The sequence below is a fragment of the Rhynchophorus ferrugineus genome, unplaced genomic scaffold (genome assembly GCF_030347505.1).
Source record: "Rhynchophorus ferrugineus isolate W39M unplaced genomic scaffold, kcgeb_rfMv2 rfM3, whole genome shotgun sequence".
NCBI classification, from domain to species: domain Eukaryota; kingdom Metazoa; phylum Arthropoda; class Insecta; order Coleoptera; family Curculionidae; genus Rhynchophorus; species Rhynchophorus ferrugineus.
The window spans coordinates 64,294,273-64,315,187 of NW_027472582.1; the positions used below are offsets into that span (position 1 = coordinate 64,294,273).

The 20,915-nt window shown below is 30.9% G+C and overlaps 1 protein-coding gene across 2 annotated transcripts in view; it reads left to right on the forward strand.

Annotated features, from left to right (window-relative positions):
- Nucleotides 1-20,915, forward strand: part of LOC143192959 (uncharacterized) — a 474,490-nt gene that overhangs the window by 182,991 nt on the left and 270,584 nt on the right. For both annotated transcript variants that reach the window (XM_076398837.1, XM_076398838.1), the window contains exon 6: nucleotides 12,704-12,931. In XM_076398837.1, the coding sequence (XP_076254952.1) occupies nucleotides 12,704-12,931 (228 nt within the window). The remainder of the gene's footprint in view (nucleotides 1-12,703; nucleotides 12,932-20,915) is intronic.

Below are 20,915 nucleotides of genomic sequence, written 5' to 3' on the forward strand. Positions count from 1 at the left end.
ATCATATTAGAAAAGTGCAATCAAACCTCTCATGTCATCTATGATTTTACATCTCTTCATTGGCTCGATTTCTCAATTTTTGGTCAAAATTTTATAATTTTCAGAGTCAAATTACAATATTTATTCCCATTAGTGGAAATATTCTTGAGCGACATTGGAAAGTCGGTAATTGTCCGGCTTTGAGTCAATCCCTCCGGGACATGTTCGCCTTTAACAAAGAAAATGTTATATTTATTACATATATAAATAAATATTCATAAATACTGATTGGTTACAATGTAAATCCAAGTTTGAACACTTTAAATCTAGCAGGCGCTTCGCTTATATTGATGTGGTTAAATGAATTACTTACTCTGAATAATATCATCTATATTGCAATTTATCGGTCACACGATCGATTTCATGTTAGAAGAGTTCTTTATACAAAAGGTTGCTGTTCTGGAAAAAACCTTCGAATACAATTCAACTATGCATTATTACTAATTCTGAAAGAATTATAGTGGTTTTAAAATGTGCTAATTTGACAGCTGAATAAAGAATAGATCCCTTTGTGCTTTGGACTAGTCATTTTCCAAAAACTGCATTGGTTTCATTTCAGAACACTCTCTTAGAATGTTTTATCTACGTTGCAATCTAAGAATCAAAATTGAAAATATATAACAAACAGATAACAATTAAAGATAACCCATCTTCATAATAGAAAACCGAAAGTCACTAATACTCTTGTTTTTTCGCGAATATCGTTCTGTTTTACACAGTTGTTGGCGCACTGTAGTGCAACCACAGTAGAACAGGGATTAGTTTAATTGAAGATTTAAGTCCTTTATATGAACTTGATGGCTATAAGATGACTATAATGTTCTGTTAACTCAGAGAGTGAGGACATTTTGGTGGGCCGTGATTATATAGTCTCCTTGTCCTCTTTTAGAAACGTGTCGTATACTAAACCGCTGCAGACATTAGCCAGTTTCCTTCTAATATCAAATTTTGCCTAACTACCCAGTTCAATTGTCAATAATTTCAGGAGATAATCGAGAACGCAGGTAGTGTCGCCTTATATAAATTCATCGATACATAGTCTAGTTTATTTCTACAACCGTTAACACCAGAACAAAAAAAATGCAAACATGATTTATTAAGGCCACTCACTACGATACAGTCCTGAAAACCGACAAATAACATCGGCGCTAATCGCTTTAAGTGCATAATAATCTGCTGAACAATAGTAGACGCGAACGCGATTCCTTTTGGTTTATTGGCAAGGTTTTTATGCTGTCTGCTAACCTTCCACTAGTGCAAGTAGCTTTATTAAGTTATTGTAAATGTAATAAAAATGTATCGTTGAGAAATGACTCGTTAAAATCAACACAATACTATAATTAACTGTATAAATTGAAATTTTCATACCATAAATATAAACTGAGAACTGACCGCTAAACATAAAAAAGACATTATAATAATTCGATAAAAATTGGTTAGATTTCATAAAAACTGGGACAGATTTCAAGCTGAAAATATACAAATTAACAAGATTTCTATAATAACCAAGGAGTCACATAAAAAAAATTGAGTAGAAAATGCTACAATCTAATTAATAGAAAAATATAATTTGATTGATTAATAAAAAACAATAAGATGTAAAAATTATGCTCTTGTTCATTTTGAATTACATTTTTTATGTGAAAACATTTTTTATTTTAATGTTGTGTGATGGGAATTATGAAGCGATATTTTTTATTACCATCGCCATTTCATTTCTCTTAGCTTCACCGGGCTCTTAGTGATTGAAAAATCAACTTACATCTTTCCGGAATTGTCCTAATTGCTTCTCATACTCCATATTTAAGTTGAAATCGAATTAAAGAAGGTTTGAAAGGTAGAACAGGCTCAAATGCGTATATGTATTGCATCAAAAAAGATCATTTGGTTGATTTGGAGGAAACCAAAGTAATTTTAAAAAATAAATCTTCCTCTTGTCGTACTAGAAAAATACTATCATTACAACGTTTATTTCAGGATTTATGTACCTTTTTCTTAGAAAAATGTATTTCACAACAGACGTTTTTGTTATGATTTCTTTATTTAAAAGACACTTCTTTCTTTATTGCGATTTTTTTAAACCTACGTTATGCATTATCAATTATAAATTATAGCAGTACATACACGACACTACATAGCAGTACTGCTTATTCTAGAGTCAAAAGAATATTTTGAGCAGCTGATTAGTGTTCCGAATGAATGCGTAATAGTTTATGTATATGACTAGACATCTGTTCTCTTATATATTTTCACAATACGCGGAATCATAAAGACATTATTTTTGGTCATTTAGAGTAAGGCTAATAAACTCCTAGGTATAGCTCTGAGTAAAGTCTTTTGTCAAAAGACATATTTGACATAAATAGTAGATGGAGAAATATTTCAATTTTGATAATATCTCTATAGTATATTATTATTATAAATCAATATTTTAGTGAGTCTCTCTTACAGTCATATATCTTATTTGCAGTAGTTAATATATATTACCGAAAATGTAACAAAATTTAAATTACACGACAAACTCACATACTTCACTTCGTACTAAAACATACAATCATCGATCGTAAAATCTAGATACTTCAGGATTTAAACAATGTGGTATGGTTTGATGTGACTGCTTGCTTTCTACAGTCAAGCATGGGGTAGGTCCCCTTTCCATTTGGGCAGTAATATCTTGGTATTTAGCTGGTCCTCTCTAAAGGATTGCGAATTAATACCTCGACATTGTCTATGATGAAATTTATTACTATGACTAGCATATTAGCAACTAGGCTCAGTCATGGTTTGAAGAGCATTAGAATATCATCAAGCATCTGCCTTGACCAGCAGAAGGTCATTCAATTAATTGTTAGATCTCAACATAATTAAACAATTTCTGGAGAGTTTTTGGAGCAGAGAGTAGGGAGTATATAGCACTAGAAGCGGTGATTTAATGGAATTTAATAAAAGATTAAGTGTTTTCATATACTTTGATCCATCGGTGTTCATATTATTTTGTCCATTCGGAATTATTTGACACGGAACACAATATGGTTGATCGCTAATACCCATATCACAATTTTAAAAATATTTGGGCTATAATTACGTACGTATCACATATTTTACATATACATTACATCAAGCCAACGTCGGCACCAAGAATGCTACAGATATATTTGGGTGTTTTAAAATGATGGAAATGTATTACCCAATGTACTATTTACCACTTGTCAAGTTATGTTAGGTATGTGAGTCATTCAACAAGTAACATCTTTTTTCCGTTAAATAAAATGGTAGTTTCACATTAACAAATAGAATTTCTTTCTAGAACTCTTTCACATATTATAACTGACGCAGTCGGTAGGATATAGGTAGGATAGGATTACAGGGAGATCATAAGACTATTCTCTTTTGAATTCATTGAATTAACCGGAATCAAAGTAATTTCGCAGCTACTCGAAACGTTTTCTGGTCATATCGCAACTGAAGCTGTAAAATCACAAAAGGTCGAGTGAAGGTGCTCAACGATCCTTATCCATAAACTATTCCAAGTAAGAAACACTCAAGCTTTGAGAAACACCCCTAGGTCATGGATTTCTGGTACATACTTCAAAGTTTAATATATATAGTACTAATTATTCATAATAACGTGTTAACATATATCATAGATTCATTAAAATACCATGGATATCCAATATAGGACTCTAGAATTTTCTGAATGCTGTGAAAGAAGCAACTATTCCAAGTAAGAAACATTCAAGCTTTGAGAAACACCTCTAGTTCATGGATTCCTGGTACATACAAAGTTTAAGGTGTAAGGCTACCAAAGGTGGATTTAAGTTGCTATGAATTAATATTGGGTATCACCAAAGTTTAAAAAACCATTAGGTAGAAGAGTGCCATGGAAATTTGGGTAAAAACAGTGTCAGAAGATCTTCGATGGAAAACTGGTGGACGAAGGTACAATAGATACTCAAAAAAAATGTTTATAATAAATATAAGCTGTCTAGGCGGAATAACGAGCATGTAGATCGATGTGGGCATTTGTTCAGGAGGTAGGTGTTCTGAAATATGGTCCAGAGTATCCGGCTACTATTACATAGACCTACTGAATGGTGAACGAGTGAGATGGCTTGGTCAGTTTTCTAATAGATCAGTTTTCCCATTGTCGTTTGTCGTTGTATCGCTGTTCAATCAGTCGCCTCTTCTTTCCGTAAAATAAAAGTATTTATTAGTAAATTTATAGTTTTTATTTTCGAAACCCTTTCACATTTTAAAATTTATATTTATATATATATATATAAATGTGAAAGGGTTTTACTGTTATATATATATATATATATATATATATATATATATATATATATATATACGTTGATTTTATGGTGAAAACCGACAACTCGATTACCAGCTCTCCTGCTAACTCCGCAATTATTTATGCTTGCACGCTAACCCAATAAAACGAGAACCCATCACGGCATGGCGTTCCAACTTCGCTATCGAGCCACACTTCGAAACTCGTCTAAGAAATCTCCGGTCTGCCCGTCTTAAGAGATGCACTCTGCCGGAAATTCGAGCGAATACTTGATTCTGCCGTATAATTTTACAAATTTATCGTCGAAGGTCGCCAGAATCGACAACGACTTCCATTGCGGTCGGAGAGAAAGAGCCAAAAGTGGCGGATGGCGAACGGAAACTGAACGTTCGCGGTGGAGAAACTTTATCTCTAAAAGCTATGAATTAAGTGAAGTATGAGAGTGTGTCGTGTAATTTAAATTTTGTTGCATTTTAGGTAACATATATTAACTACAGCAAATAAGCTAGATGAGTGCAAGAGAGAATCACTAAAATATTGATCTATAATAATAATAAACTATAGAGATATTATTAAAACTAATTAATTTTAAAATTAAAAATTTAAAAATTCGCCATGTTAAGTCAAGTACCTGTTAAAAGCTCTACGAAACATTGACGTTATCTATCGTTTCCTAACCATCATTTCTATATTCCAACATTTGTAGTTTTCAGTGCGCAAAAAAATTGACAGGGATTTATCAAAGCAAATGACTTAAATTTGCCCATAACCTCATCTGTTCTGTGTGACCGTAACTGAAATAATAATTTGAAAAAAAAATAGTAGAACTTTTATTGAATTGAAGTGAGTGCGTATTTCAGACAAATTAACCATGAAATGTGGTAGAATATAAAAGAACATTAAATAAAGAGTACTATCAGTATATATAACTAGTAATAGCACAATCGCCAGTTCGGTACTCTGAGAATAGTATTACAGAAATCATGTGCCCTATATTTCCTAAATCGAACCAAAATTGGATCGAAGGTAAACTTATTGAAAAACTTTGTGATGACAATTTGAAGTTTTACAGGCAAATGCATTTGAACAGGGCAACCAAAATATTCATTTTATATAGCTGATAGTAATTACAACACAACGAGATATTTAAATTACCTAAATTTGATAATGGAAATCAATTTTGATATTCTTAAACTTCTAGCGGCTCCCTATATTGTATCAAATTACCTTCTAATATTTGGGTAAATAAAATACACAAATTGTAATTTTGAAGTTCATTTTAATAATAGCTTTACAATCTTATAAGCACGTGCAACTACAATACTTCATCAAGTTCTTTACAAAATCTGTGCTTAGACATGCTTTAACATATCAAGTTCTGCTATGGATTCTAAAATTAGATCTCTGCTTGGTTACTTTTATTTTTCTTGACTTCAGCGACAAGGTTTGGTTCATACATTATCTGTACGTAAATATTTTTGTAAAGGCTGTAAAAAGTTGGTAAAATCATATTGTTCAATTAAATATAGTGTCATTTACCTTGAAATACAGCGCATTGAACTATATGATATACAAGAAACCATATAGTTGATATTGGCTTTTTGTACTCTAACTATGATGGGATTTGATTGATATTTATGGAAGGCTTGAATTTAATGAATATTTTTCTTTGTATTTTGATAATAAATGGTCAGTAGTGAACAGTGATGAATGTTCAGTGAGTTATATTAGATATAATTTTCTATATTATTTGGTAACTGAAAAAGAAAAAATATAAATAAAATCATTGCATGAAGAGGCGTAATGGTTTTGACATGAAATAATCGATGAACATGATCAACAATAGAAATTCTAAGTGGAGAATTGAAGGTGCTAGTGGATAGGATGGATTCATGCTAAATACAAGAAATCCTTACAGAATTTTCAAATGCTGCTCAATTAACAATTTGCAGATGTTTGTGTCCGTTCAAATGATTTAAAAGTTCATTTATTCAGAATGTGAAGAACGATTTTACATCGTATTGCTAAAAGTTATATATAGGGTGGGGCAAAAGTCCCTTTTCTATAATGCGCAATTTCTATAATCGTTTTTGTGATCACTGACTTCTACACAACACAATAGTTAAAATAAAATTGAGTTAAACGTCACATGACCAAGATGGTGCGCAACCAAAATGGTAGCGGGAATTTTGTCCCACCTTAGTGTCAAAACAAAATTGCAGCGAGATTTTTGCCCCACCCTATATTTGCCCTGTTAATTTTAAAAAATTATTTTCTTAATAACATCATGTTATATAAAAAGCAAAACACATTAGAACCAAAATAAAAGAACTATACTGGTTAGTCGGAAGATTCTCAACTTGATCTAAAAAAGAGGCTGATTTATATATGGGATGAAAATATGGTGTTGCACTAAAAATTCAAATCAACTAGTCATCCATCGCTGTCAAAACAAGGTTCTTGGATTGATTACCAATGCTTATCTCTACGTAAGCAACGAAAAACTGCACGATGACCTGGAAATCAAATGGATATGCGAAATTATCCAAGATTTCGCCTTGAAACACGAAAGAAGATTATTAAATCATACTAACGTGAAAGCAATACAACTGCTGGACAGAGCGATGCCAGCAGGGATATCAGGAGATTGAAGCGAACCAAATCATACGAACTTATATAAAGTGTATACCTTCAGTGTAAAGTATAGCTATAAGTTATTATAATTTTACAATTGAGGAATACATGTTGATGTATTTTCTCGCACCCGTCTTGCTTGACAAATACAAATGAAATGTAGTAATGAATTAATTTATAATTAAGATTGTACTAAGTGTATCTATTGAAGATGTTATAAAAAAATTTCTAAATGTAGTGTATTTGAGTGTTTGATTTCCATATTGAAAACATGACTCGCCATCTGATATATGTGCTAGTTTAAGTCGAAGTAGATTTTAATACATAGAACAATTGCTTTGTTATAAATTCTTTCATTTTTTGTAATTCAATATATTCATTGTTGAAAATATTTATGCTTCGATAATTTTTTTATTAATACATTGTTACTAGTCTTTGCCGACTACCCTACAATTTGTTTGTTGCAATAACTAAAGAACTGGGTATATATCTTAGAGAACCTCTGCTTGAATGTTATTCAAGAATTATAAAACTTCGATATTAACATCTAACAAGTTTCTATCAATACAATTCCCTATGCTTCACCTGCTTTAGCTTCTTTGTTTATTGTAGAATACGCTGGCTCCCTCTAGTTTCACTCTAAACATCCTGGCTGAGATGTATGAGTTTAGAAGTTATATTATTATACTTATCCACACTTTTCTGCAATCTACTGGGGCTACATTTAAGATTATAGCTGAATAAATTTTTTATCTTCATAGTTTTTTATGACGCCTATGATTATACGATCCTGATAAGTTGAATTGTGTTTACTTGTTCATAAAATTTAACTGATGTACAGGTATTAGAATTATTCTATCTATAACAGTAAAATTAATAATATAATATAGTTGCCAATCGTTATTAATATACAGTTCTATTTATTATGAACAAAAGTTGAGAAGATTGTTTGTGACATAGTTTTCTTATCTCTCATGTCATTCATGGGTATAAGAATATTCGCAACCAGTTTCCAACTACAGATATGAGATTTTGAATACAATATCAGTAGAAAAATATGGTTAATAACCGTCTTTTCAGTAATTCCATTATTTTTTCAATCATGATTTTAATAACCACGTGTTTAAACAATAATAATTAATTAATTCTGTTCAACCACCGGAAAATAGAAAATAGAGATACATGAAGGTGAAATAAGTAAATATAGATTTCTCAAAAAACTTGAAAATCAAATTTATGGGAAATTATTTACGTTTTGTTAAACAAACATAAAATTATTTCTTTTAAATACCTAACATTTTGTTCAGAAAATAATTTTGGTTTATATTAAACTTTTCGGTCATACCAGACCATAAAAGTCATCATAAAATCCTGCAATGCGGTACACATATTTCACTTCTGCCGTATAACTTCCTGGTCGCACATTCATAAACCCAACTAGCAGTAATACATATATAAATATTTTCGTGAATCCTCTTCACTTATATTCGCGAAAAGCGAAAGAAGAAAAAAAGGGGCCCAACGGGTCGCCAACAAATGAAAAATTAATCTCCTAGTATGAAATATTAAATGCCGATCATCTCCTGGCTGAAAAAATCCATTACCAGCTGGTGGGAGATCAGTAAAATTGTTTTTCAACCGGGCTGTATAAATCATAGGACTCAATTGGACATGATTAATCCTCCTGTAAAAGTAATATAATATTAAACCATTACTAAGCAAAACGTTTTCAGTTTAACATTTTGAATATTTCAATTAAACACTCATTAACTTTTTTTAAATGGAATTAAATCTAATTGTAATTAATTAAGTTTCAATAATCAGCAAAGTATTATAATTATTATAGCACATTATTATAACATATTAACATTAACATTATAACAGAGCATCATTAGTAAGATTGTTTTCAGAATTGTAATAAAATCGAACCATCAAATATGAGTACACATGATCTTTGTTTACTTTTACGTTTTTTCAATTATAAATCAGTTCGTTAATAAGTGAATATCTATCAACTTATAAAACTGTAATAACAATTGATTTAAAGTCTTCCATAACATAGTTAATGAAGAGCAATTTTCATTAAAATGTAATGTACAATTTTATCTAACTAAATTGTTACTAACATACAACAAATCACAATCCTCGGCATTAAGTTTATCGATCGACTAGTGACCAGATACATCTACACTGACAATCACAAACATAAAGTACATTCATGTCCTGTGGTATTCGAACCTTCGACTATCGCATCTGTAGGAGCACTATTCTCTCGCCATAATCGCTGCTCTAGTAGCCCAACAAGAAATGAAATTATAAAATTAGATGTGGTTACCATTAATTAGCTTTATTATTTACTTCCCAACCATTATCTCCAATAGCATTTTCTAAATCTCATAATTGCTGATGAGCAGCATCAGCCTTAATATTAGCGTTGCAGCATCTGACACTGTAAAACCTCTATATATCAAATCGTTTCCATAATCTTAACTAATCCTTTTTAAAGCTGATAGTTTGGTATTGACACAATTCTTCATTCTTTAACAACTTGTTTTGATTCACAGCCATAGCGTTAGATCCAAGTTTCATACACAGTGATGAAACTATATACAAAATCAAATAATCTCAATCAATTTGATAGTGCTATTTCTTATCGAACACAAAACTTGCTGAATAATCTATTAATAATAGCATAATTGTATTTCCTTAACTAAAGTATAAAACTAAAATATTAGAAATATTCGTAGGATCTTTGACTGAATAATACAATTATTTATTTATTTTAAAATTACTATAAAAACACTATAAATATAAGAATATGCAATATTTTTTTCAAATGTACGACATTATGAAAATTACATCGACTATAACTTTAACGTAGTGTCATAAATCGATTCTTTGTATTATACTGGTAACGGGCAGTCGACTCCAGGAAGTTGTACAACTTAATTGGTCACGTAGTAAAACAGATCATCCACATTAAAGCGACCTAATAGAACGAGAAGTAATAATATGAAAAATTTAATTGGAGTTGAAACGACGACGCGCTGAAAATGCAGAAAAGTTATTTACAACGGCTCTAATTGGTTTTAATTAAACTAGTTGGTAACAGCTGATTCGGACGTGGCGCCGCATATCGACCATTTTTTACAATGGAACTGCTTAACAGACGAATCCGTTTCGTTTGTTTTTGGCGTAATTAAAAAAAAAACAAATACACTGAATGAAGAAACTATCAGATAATTAACTTTGTATTATTAGCGTTTTCTTGGCAGTGAACCAATGCTGGTGCATAGAATAACTGGTGTAAGATAAATAAAATAATATTAATGTTCACTAGTGATCACCGAAAATACATTCATAATTACTATGGTTCTTTTGTTAAACGCTAAAGGAAAAAAAGGGAAGAAGAAACACTCCTACAAAGATATATTGAAAATTATTTGAAAATAATATTTTAATATGTCAAAATTGCGGCTGTCTTCAAATTCTGGCAGTTTTTGTATAAATCATTTAATTGATAACATATTTGGCATCACCATTAGGTCGCAAATGTATCAATTAAAACTAATCATTCAAATCAAGAGGTATTTACCCTAAATTTAACCTTTTAAATAACAAAATTCACTCACACTCACTAATTAATATTTCAAATCATACATTCAATTGAAATTACTTAGACATTTATATTTACCTATATATGTCATATATAACAATCAACAATCTTGGTGGGGTTATTATGTAAGGTATGAGATAGTGTCTTGCCTTTATGATATTCTCATCTTGTTATACCTAGTTAGACATAACTGAATGTAAGTAGAAATGCATCTAATTTATTTATTTTTTTATATCTATTGAGGAATGAATATTTTTGCCTGCATGTAAGTTATTTAGAAAACAAAAACTATTAATTTACTTTAAAATATTATTTTATTTAACGGAAAGAAGAGGCGTCTAGCTGAATGGCGATACAAATCGATACTGAGGGTTCTTATCTATTAGATCTCACTTGTTCAGGTAGTCTAAGTAACAGTAGCAGATGACCGGATAGTCCAGGCCATATTACAAGCATTTCCCTCTTAAAGAATAGGCCACAAGGATATACGTGGTCGTTATTCCGTATGGACAGCTTATAATTGTTTTTTGAGTATCCATTGTACCTTCGTCCGCTAGTTTTTGTCCGCTTCTCATGATCTTCTAAATAACACTATTTCTATTAAAATGTTCATGATGTCCCTCTATAAAATAGTTTTTTAAGTGTTGGTGATTCCAGATTCCTATAGTCTACGGTTAAGAAACTAAACTACTACAATATGCTTTTGGTGATCGTTCACCCTGATCTGCAACCTTCTGTCCAAATTTCAGTACAATATGCTAATTCACAGCAACTTCAATCCGCCTTTGATGGCTTTACACCTTGAACTCAGATGCGTATGCTGGGAATCCACGGACTAGGGGTGTTTTTCAAAGTTTGAATGTTTCTTACTTGGAATAGTTTAAGGCTAGGGATCTTTGTGCACCTTCAGTCTACCTTTTACGGCCTTATAGTTTCAGCTGTGATACTTCTGCCCGAACTCCACTTAACTACACCAAGGAATAACTCGAGTAACTGCGAAATGATTACCAATTTAACGTCTACCTGTCTAACCAGTTTTCCATAACATGTACATATTCTAATTGATCAAGAAAAAACCCAACTATTTAATTTAAGTGGCCTTAAGCCATGATATATTGAATTGGAATACTTCTATACTGTATATATTCAATCAAGTATTAGTTATTAAATAAATAGTAACCTTTGGTAAGCTAACCTACAATTTATCTTCACAATAACTAATAATAGTAAATAATAATTGGTTTTCTTGTTTTTTCTTTTAAATACTCTTCTCTGTCATACAAGATTGAATGGTTTTGATTCTTTTGAATGTATGTCCTCTTCGAGTGTTATCCAAAAATGCAATATAATATTTCTAGAATAACAGTCGGTATTTGAAAGTGTCGGTGTAGCTCAGTATCTGGGTGCATCTACAAAACCTCTTGGTAGTTTGTTCTTAAAATGTCGTATTCTGTTTCATATTACTTTTCGCGAAACATCCCCACAATTGGATTCCATTGATCTATATCGAGAATTTGTTTATGCAATAGCAACTTATCATATCCAATATTTTCTTCTATCCAACATTTTTTATACTTGAAATCCAGTTCTTTTCGTTTTAATGTGTTCCTTCCAAAGGATTTTTGCATCGAGATTAATCCCAAAGGCGTTGTTCATTATTGTAGTGTTATTCATTGTTAATATTGCGTGTGTAGTTGGAGAATGAATAATTTCAATATGCATTGATTTGCTTTAGTTAACTTTTATTCTCCAAGCATTGGTCCTGTTATTTATATTGTTACTCACCTGTTGTAATGTTCTGGTTATTCTGTCGCTTCTGATATGTGTACAGAATATGATTATGAAGCTAAATGATTATTGAATTGGCTTCTTCTTGTTTGACTTGTTGACATTCTGGCTGTGAGTTTAGGAGTAGGTTTTTAGTAAAATGCAATTGTTTTTCAATATTTATTCTAGCTTTATTCAAATTTTGATTATATAATTGTAATCTGGAATTGATCATAATTTTAATATTTTGGCTTTCCAGAAAAAAATTGTCTTGAGACATGTATCACCATATAGTTAAATACGAACATGAGATAGTACTTAACTAGTCTCTTAACGTTTTTTTTTTGTTTCAGAACTTTTTTTCGAAAATACGACGCTTGGGCAGTGTACTCGACATGGACATTTACAGCCATTTACATATCAAACGCATGATGAAAGACGCCCCCTATGGCAGTGGCATCGTTATCAGAAAGTTTGTGCATAAAGAAAACCAATACCACACGCTGGTATTCTGCATGAAACAATCTGAGACACCGAACTTCCTTAGACAACAATGGTTGGCCGCATTTAGGATGGCTAAGGTAAACAATATTTTACTACTTTAATTATCATATAAATCTTCTTGCATAAGTCTTGGGGATATAGTCACAACGTCGCAGGTTAAGTAATAAAACAATGAATTCACTCTTCATAGTTTCTTCAATTACTATCTATATCTTCAACATGTATTCCTTCTCCCATATGCGTATGTATTTTATGAACAATTATACACATATCTATGCATACAGTTATAATACAGTTATTTGGTTGTTTCCACTGTCATCACCCTGTCTAGATAATTGTCAGTATTAGATAAGAATCTCACACGCGGAATTTAGTCACTGTCACTTTCCGAGTTCAAAATAGAATCGTTATGTTGCAATCTAAATAGTCCCATATTCCAAATTTTCTTTTTTTTATTATTTAATTATTATTAAATCTAGGTATATAACTAGGAGTATTATTGAATGTATTGGTAAGTTTCATTTTCCAATCTTATGTCCAATTATTTATATTCTCACTTGCCTGTTGTAATTTTCGCCTGGCTTCTTCACTATTGTCTCCGACAGCTATAATCGCAGTATCATCAGCAAATGTCCTTGTGATATACCTGCTTTAGCTTCTTTTATTGTAAGCTAATTTTGAGTAAGCTTATTCTTGTTTAACTATAAACATTGTGGGTGGATTGCATGATTTTAGTAGTTCGGTGTGTTGTTTTGGTAATATTTTCTGTAGTTTATGAATAAGGTATTCATGCTAAATCTTATCGAAGGCTTGTGATAGCATATAAGAATATAGCTGAGCATACTTTTTTACTTTCGTAGGCTTTTTCAATAATATCTGTTATTCTATGGACCTGGTCAATTGTTGAATGCTTGTCAATAAACACAAAAACTGGTGTGTTGGTATTTATTCTTTTCAACAGGAGTTTTTCAATAACCTTAGATATTACAGTGGTCTGTAGGCTTTAATTTCATTTGGTGACTTTCCATGTTTTGGGATCATTATAATTTCCACAATCTTCCAAATTCCTGGGACATGTTTTAATCTAAATGCTATATTAATCAAGTTGGTGAGTTTTATAATTCCCCTTCTTGGTAGTTTTTGCAGTAATTCTCCTGTTATTAAATCGTAGCCTGGTGATTTCCTGATAATTTTGGTTAACTCTTTCGGCGTGACTAATTCAATCATCGAATATTCAGCTTCTATATCCTGAAAATTATATTCAATATTAGTTTCGTTTGGTTTTAAAGTTTTTTCTAGATATTCAACAAATGCTTCTGCTTTTTGGTGATTGTCACGTGCTCAATTCCCACATAGGTATCTTATAGGAGGACTGTGTAGACATGAGCACTTTAGATATTTCGTGGCTTTCCATCTGTTAAATTTCTCAGAGAGTCATTTATGGATTTGTTTATTTCCAGTATTTCCAGTATTTAGTATAGATTAAAGTATTTTTATTTTCAGGTGTTCTGTTTTGTTGTCAGTTCTTTCGCAATTTTCGTTTTTCTTGTACTATTTCCTTCACTTCTTTTAGATAATTAGTTCCTTTAATTTTACTCCTAATTTCTAGAGTATTATTCCAAGCAGTTGAATATATACTACGAATTTTTCTGCTTCAAAATTTAATTGTTCAGTTGTCTTGACGGGTACGTTTACTTGAATTCGTTTATTCCATTCTTCAGCAAATACTTCCCAGTCTGTTCTCTTATTTGTTAACGTTGGGTTTCTTTCTTTTCTTATTATATTTTCGCTCAACGTCAGAAACACTGGTGTATGATCTGAACTTAGCTCAAATTTTTCTTCGAATTTTATATAGTTGGATGTTATGTTTCTTACTATGTAGAAATCTAACAGATCTGGGGTTTTCTTTTGATCAGTCGGCCAATAAGTTGGTTTTCCGGTTGACATATAACTACATCTTAGTTCAGCAGCTACTTTATAAGGTTCATAGCCTTTAGTTGTTGTCATTCTGGATCCCTATCTTGTATTTTTTGCGTTGAAATTACCTCCAATTATAAATTTTCTTCCAGGTTGCTTAGAACACTCAAATAATTTTCCTTCTTTTGATTGTATCTTGGAGAACATATTCCAAAATGATAATTAATTCTCCCATATATCCAGCCAGAATGGTGCACTCGTGGTTTAAGGAGCATCAGAATGTCATCAAATAACTTCCCTGGCCTGAAATATTAAATGATTAATCACAATATCCCATCTCCTGTAAGTTGAATATATTTTTATGTTTCAGTTTTTTAGTACTCATAATTTCAATTTAATATCATATAAAAGATTTATTTATTCTAATACAAAATAATCCAAACACTTTTTAAACATCGCCTTATAAACTAAATTAAAATGGAATTATTATTTTATTGTCTCCACAATTGATGGAGGCTCAAGATATAGTCACGTTCCATATCGATTTTTTTGTTTCTGAAGATTAGATTACGATTACGTGGTGCTTTACCAAAATGACAGGGTCCCGTCTCACATGAAGAGATGCCGAGGGGTTTACAAATATATATATTACGGTGTTGTACTGACTGTAAAAAATATTTTTGGGACATTTAAAGAACAGCGTTATCTTGATCTAAATAAATCATTTTCTTTTCTTATTTGGATCTATCTTCGAAAATGTTTAACATCCGACTGATTCAAAAAGTTTCAAAAGTATTGTAACCTGATTATTTTACAAATCTGGAGGTAATTTATGACGAATATTCCTTCCGAGAGAAGTCTTCAAACTTTCTACTAAAGTTTTCTTGGTCAATTCAACAATCTTCTAAAACCATATTCTCTATTTTTTCAACAATTTCTAATAATGATGCAGTTTTTTGACCCTTGAGTGTCACTTGAATCAATTCCAATACTTTTCAACCATTTTTAAACTAACCAGTCCACACCACATTGGTTGACACATACCATTGCTTTTGAATGAGTCGATTCACCTAACCCACCCATCTTTCCTTATGAAAGTCTAAAGCCCTTATATCTTGTTTTATGGAGAATTCGACTTTTGAATAGCAGAATTATATATATGAAAGTAACATTTTGGTGATATTCTTTTTAAATATAGAATACGACAAATAAATGATCATCTACAAGCTGATTGGACTACCTGATGGAAAATTCGATAATATTTTAAGATTATGTTATTGACAGTTTTACGATATAGTTTACATATGTTTTATACAATTTATTGGTGGAGTGTTCGTGTTGCGAATTGTGGAAACTGGTGGTTTTATGTGTTCTGATCGGATTTTAACCATTTACTGAGAGAAATTTATACAAAAATGTTAATCAACATATTTGCCCTCATTTTCTACGAATTTTTCTCTCTTTCCTTAAACTTTATTTCTTCAGCATTTAGAAGCCGTGTGCCAGTTAAGTAATATTGTCTGTATCTGGACAAGTGATAATCAAAAGTCACTATGTCTGTGAAGTATATTGGTTGCTGAAGATCTTACCATCCGAACTGCAAAAATTACCTGTCACAATAAGCTCAGATAGGTCTTCATCAAGTGACCTTTTGTTAAACTGCCTGAAAATTCCGTGAGATTTTTTGAGACTGGTTTTCGTCTAATACGGCGTTTTTTATCATTGACATCAGATTCTCGCTCTAACCACTTTTCAATGGTAGAAACTAAAACCCACAGTTGGTACATTAGGGACTATAAGTCTCTAAAAGTATTTTGGTGGGCTTCAACAATAGATTTTTTTAAATGAAACAACACTTGTAATGAATATTTATAATGCAATTTTGAGGTTCATGCAATTTTGAGGTATGTCGAAAAAAATTAAAACCTTCGAATTTAACGGTTTAGTTAGTTTGTTTTGCAGTTATTTGCATTGATACTTCGTATTTTACCCAACACACAGTTTATTTAGTAAATGTTGATAAATATTTAGTATAATCATTCAACATTCTCGTTAAGGTTTTAGATACCCGAAAAATATATGCAACTATTCACTCACAATGGAAAAAAAACTAGAATACGTCTTTAGGAATGAGTTTATATTTTTCTACCATATATTTCTTTGTGTCTACCACATCTTCAGCTCGATTTTCTTAAGCCGTCAACTCTATAGGTCGAAGACATAAATCGCAAGCAAATTGTTTTCAATTATCAAAGTTTGGAAGTTTTGGAAAACCCAAGAAAGGATTTGGGTTTTTCACATAAGTTTCATATAATTTTGTCTCTACGAATCGGTCAAATTTATTTCTTTATTCTTTATAAAATAAACTTTTTGCTACATCGGTCGCCTGGTCCAACTTTCTTTTCTTTCAGAAAACTTTGCCGCATTAGACAAGCATCTAACTTTTCAAAATTGACATAAGGAAAATTAAAATTCCACGAAGTTTTTATGGTTTTAAGTTTTTTTTATAAAGAAACTATATAATAATATCTGATATCTGAATTTCGATACATTGAAATTAAAAATCATAACGACTTTAATGTTTGAGTGGAATTCTAGTTTAGAAATTTGAAACAATCGATTTTTCCAAAGCTTAATTCTTTAAGAATATGTCCTTAAAAGGACATTTCACAATTCAAATTATTTTTAGAGATATAGCTGTTCTAGTGAAATGAAACGTTAAACGATTTTTTCTCGAAATTGCTATTTACGAGACAGCTGACATGATATCTCTAACTTCTACCATGTATAGCTTTCTCTATACATTATTATATCCTACTAAAGTAAAAAAAAAAATCCCAAATTAAATCTATTCGAATAAAAAAGAAATCGTTTTACCATTGTTTTTGGAATTTTATTATACATCCAAATTTTGTTATACTTTAATTTAACTTTCTAAAGTCATCGAATTTTGACTATATCAGCATTATTTTATTTAATCTCCATTAAGTCTAAACTTGTGACAGTTGTCTCCTAATTTATAGATTCCATCTCTGAAGTAAACATTTGGAAGGCTGGCAAAATATTATTTCGAAACGGTTAAATCCCATCGGCAGTTTCATGTACATTGAAAATCCCATGTATTTAATTAAAAATAGCTAGAAGTCAAAAGGAGGTAAATCTGGCAAATGTTGCAACACTTCGTACTTTAATTTACTGATTTTCACTTATGCATCTTATCTTAATGAAACATCTTTTTCTATTGTTAATAAGCCAATTTTAGGAATCTTTAAATCCACTTACCCATTTTTACAGAAAAATCTAAAAAAATGTTTTTCGATTTGAGATTTCATCTAGGACCTATAACATCTTTTAGTCAATATCTGGACCCCCTTGTGATAATCACTTTCATACCATTTGTTATCCTTTTATTTTGATTCAAGTTCATGGTGACAAACTCAAGTTTCATCCATTAATTTTTCAAACAATATACAAAACGGTTTCTACGTTGTTTGGCAATCTTTGAAGCTTACTAAAAATAAGTAATTGATTTTAATTTTTTTTATTTTAATACTCTAATGCTTCTCTAAAATTTATGTTTATTAAACGATCAAGTGATAATTACATAATTTAACTCGATAATTTTAGTCAATCGATAGTTAGAATTATTCGATTAGTTATATCACTCGATACACTAAATCTTCACCCTTCAGGCAGAGTGAAACCGCATATATCATACTATAGTTCCAATATTTTATACATAAAATGTTAATAGTACTTCAAGTATTAGTTATGTAGAGAAATTTCAAAACTATGCAATTTAATATTTGTGTTTGATTGTTAAATAGGTGTTTACATTAATACTTCGCCTTTTCACCAATTAATATCACTGCTCAAAATACATGCAAGCACCTAATATAAAATAAAATATAATGCAATTCATATTAACAATACCTGTTACAAGCCGGCTTGATGGCGCAGTGGTAAAGGCGATAGGACGGTCCTCTTACTGTTGCGATAGCCGCGGGTACGAATCCTGCTGGGACATGGTCGTAAATTTATGTTTGTGATTGTGCTAGACAAGAGTGTAAAATCTGACAATGAAAATGATACCAGTCACGCCAGTAACCAGGCTGGGTAAGACCGGATGTCTTCTAGGATGATTTCTAAAGTTGGTCACTCGCCAGTCGGTAGGCTTAATGCTAAGGACCGTGGTTCGGGGCCCACGTTAAACTGTAGGACTTTAAAATATATAAAAAAAAACCTGTTTCAATAGGTGAAAATCATATTCCTCCCTTTTCTGTTCCAGTTTGCCATAAAACTCTCATTTTAAATTTTTTAATTTTCCTTTTTTTTAGTACTTTACTATTAGTGATTTTAGCAGATATCATCAGGATATTCATAAAATATGAAAAATATTATAAATATTTCTTTATATAGATAATATTCTTGTATAATTTTGCATGATCTTTTCGAATTTAAACTATACATATTCGGTTTTTAATTTGGGAGTGTGTGAACTTTTTTAACAACTCTTCAGAACTGTTATTCTATCTACAACTTTCAATAAACTATACGTCGTTAAAGTTATTTTTTCAAAAGTTCCGAACAAACATAAAATGAAATACCAATAATTCTCAGATACAAATCAGATGCAAATATTTTCCGTTCGAAAAGTTTCACTGTAACGGAAAATTGGAAGACGGTTTCTGGGCTTACGTAGATTTTATATTTTCTTCTCCTCTTTATCCCGAAGCAGGACTAGAGCCAAGTTGTTTAATTCTCCAACTGGATTTAATTTCTAATATTGTGCATTATTTAAAATTTTCATAATAATATTTTATAGAGAAATACAGTTCCACAGTACAATTAAGTATAAAAAAAATATTTTAAATTGTAGAAACTCTATGAAAATTAGGTAAAATGTTTGTTGTTGGCAATTTTTCTGCTTTTTTCTTTGTAATATTTGAATTCCATGTAGATAAAAAGACACATATTACAGTTCAGTCAGGCAATGAGACAGAGGAAGAAATAATATGAATTTTTATACTAACAATTTTAATTTTTTTTGTTATATTTTAAAATCTTCTTTATACTAACAAGGGTTTATATTGGCTGAACAATACTGATCAATGTTAACCACAGTCCTCCACATTAAACCTACCGTCTGCCGAGTGACAATTTAGAAATCATCCCGGAAAACATCCGGTCTTACCCAGTCTGGTTATTGGCATGACTGGGATCATTTTCCTTGTCGGATTTTGCTCTGTTGCCTTTTTGACAATTACTATTATAAACAGTCACAAACATAAATATACAACCATGCCACAGCGGAATTCGAACCCGCGATTATTCGCAGCAGTATAGGAGGACCGTTCTGTCGTCTTGACCTCTGCGCTACCCTAGGTGGCAAGCAATTTTCTGTGTTTTATGAACTTGTTTCTGATACATAAGCAGAAACCATACTTTGAACTTAATTATGGTTTATTTCATTTTAATTTTCAAACTTTCCATCGACAAGCTTATTTATTCTAGAAAATTTCTCAAAAATGAAGTCTATTTCTGCTTTTATGGCGACCGTTTTTCACTTAACTATCAATTCAAAAGCGTTAATTGAAATCGACAACAAGCTTCTATTGTGGCTACAGTTCAATTTCAATGTAAATTTCCAATTACTAATTTTCAAAATAATTTGTTAGACCAAGGCGTCCTTACATAAACATCAATTTTTGAAGAGTAATTAAGTTAAAATTTCTCGCAAATGTGCACTTGTTATTGTTATTTTATTAGTCAGATAGAGCTCAATTAGGTGAATAGAAACCTTGCGAAATGATAAGGCATGAGCTGAATTTTTTATGAAGATATCTTTACGCTAATTTTGAGTTAAATTTCTTTAAATTTTCAACTGAAGACAAAGAATACATTATGTAATTAACAAATATGAAAATATTTTCATTGTCGGAATAATATTAATTTAAGTAGGAATATAGTGAAATATTTATTCTCTAAGATATTAAATATAATCTATATAAACCATCTCTCGTTCAGTCAACGTTATTAAATATTCTTTTATTTTTACATTTATTATGAAAACATATGTAACATGAAACTTTGAAATTCAACTGACATTTATCATACGTACAATTAGTTCTTAATATTTCTGGT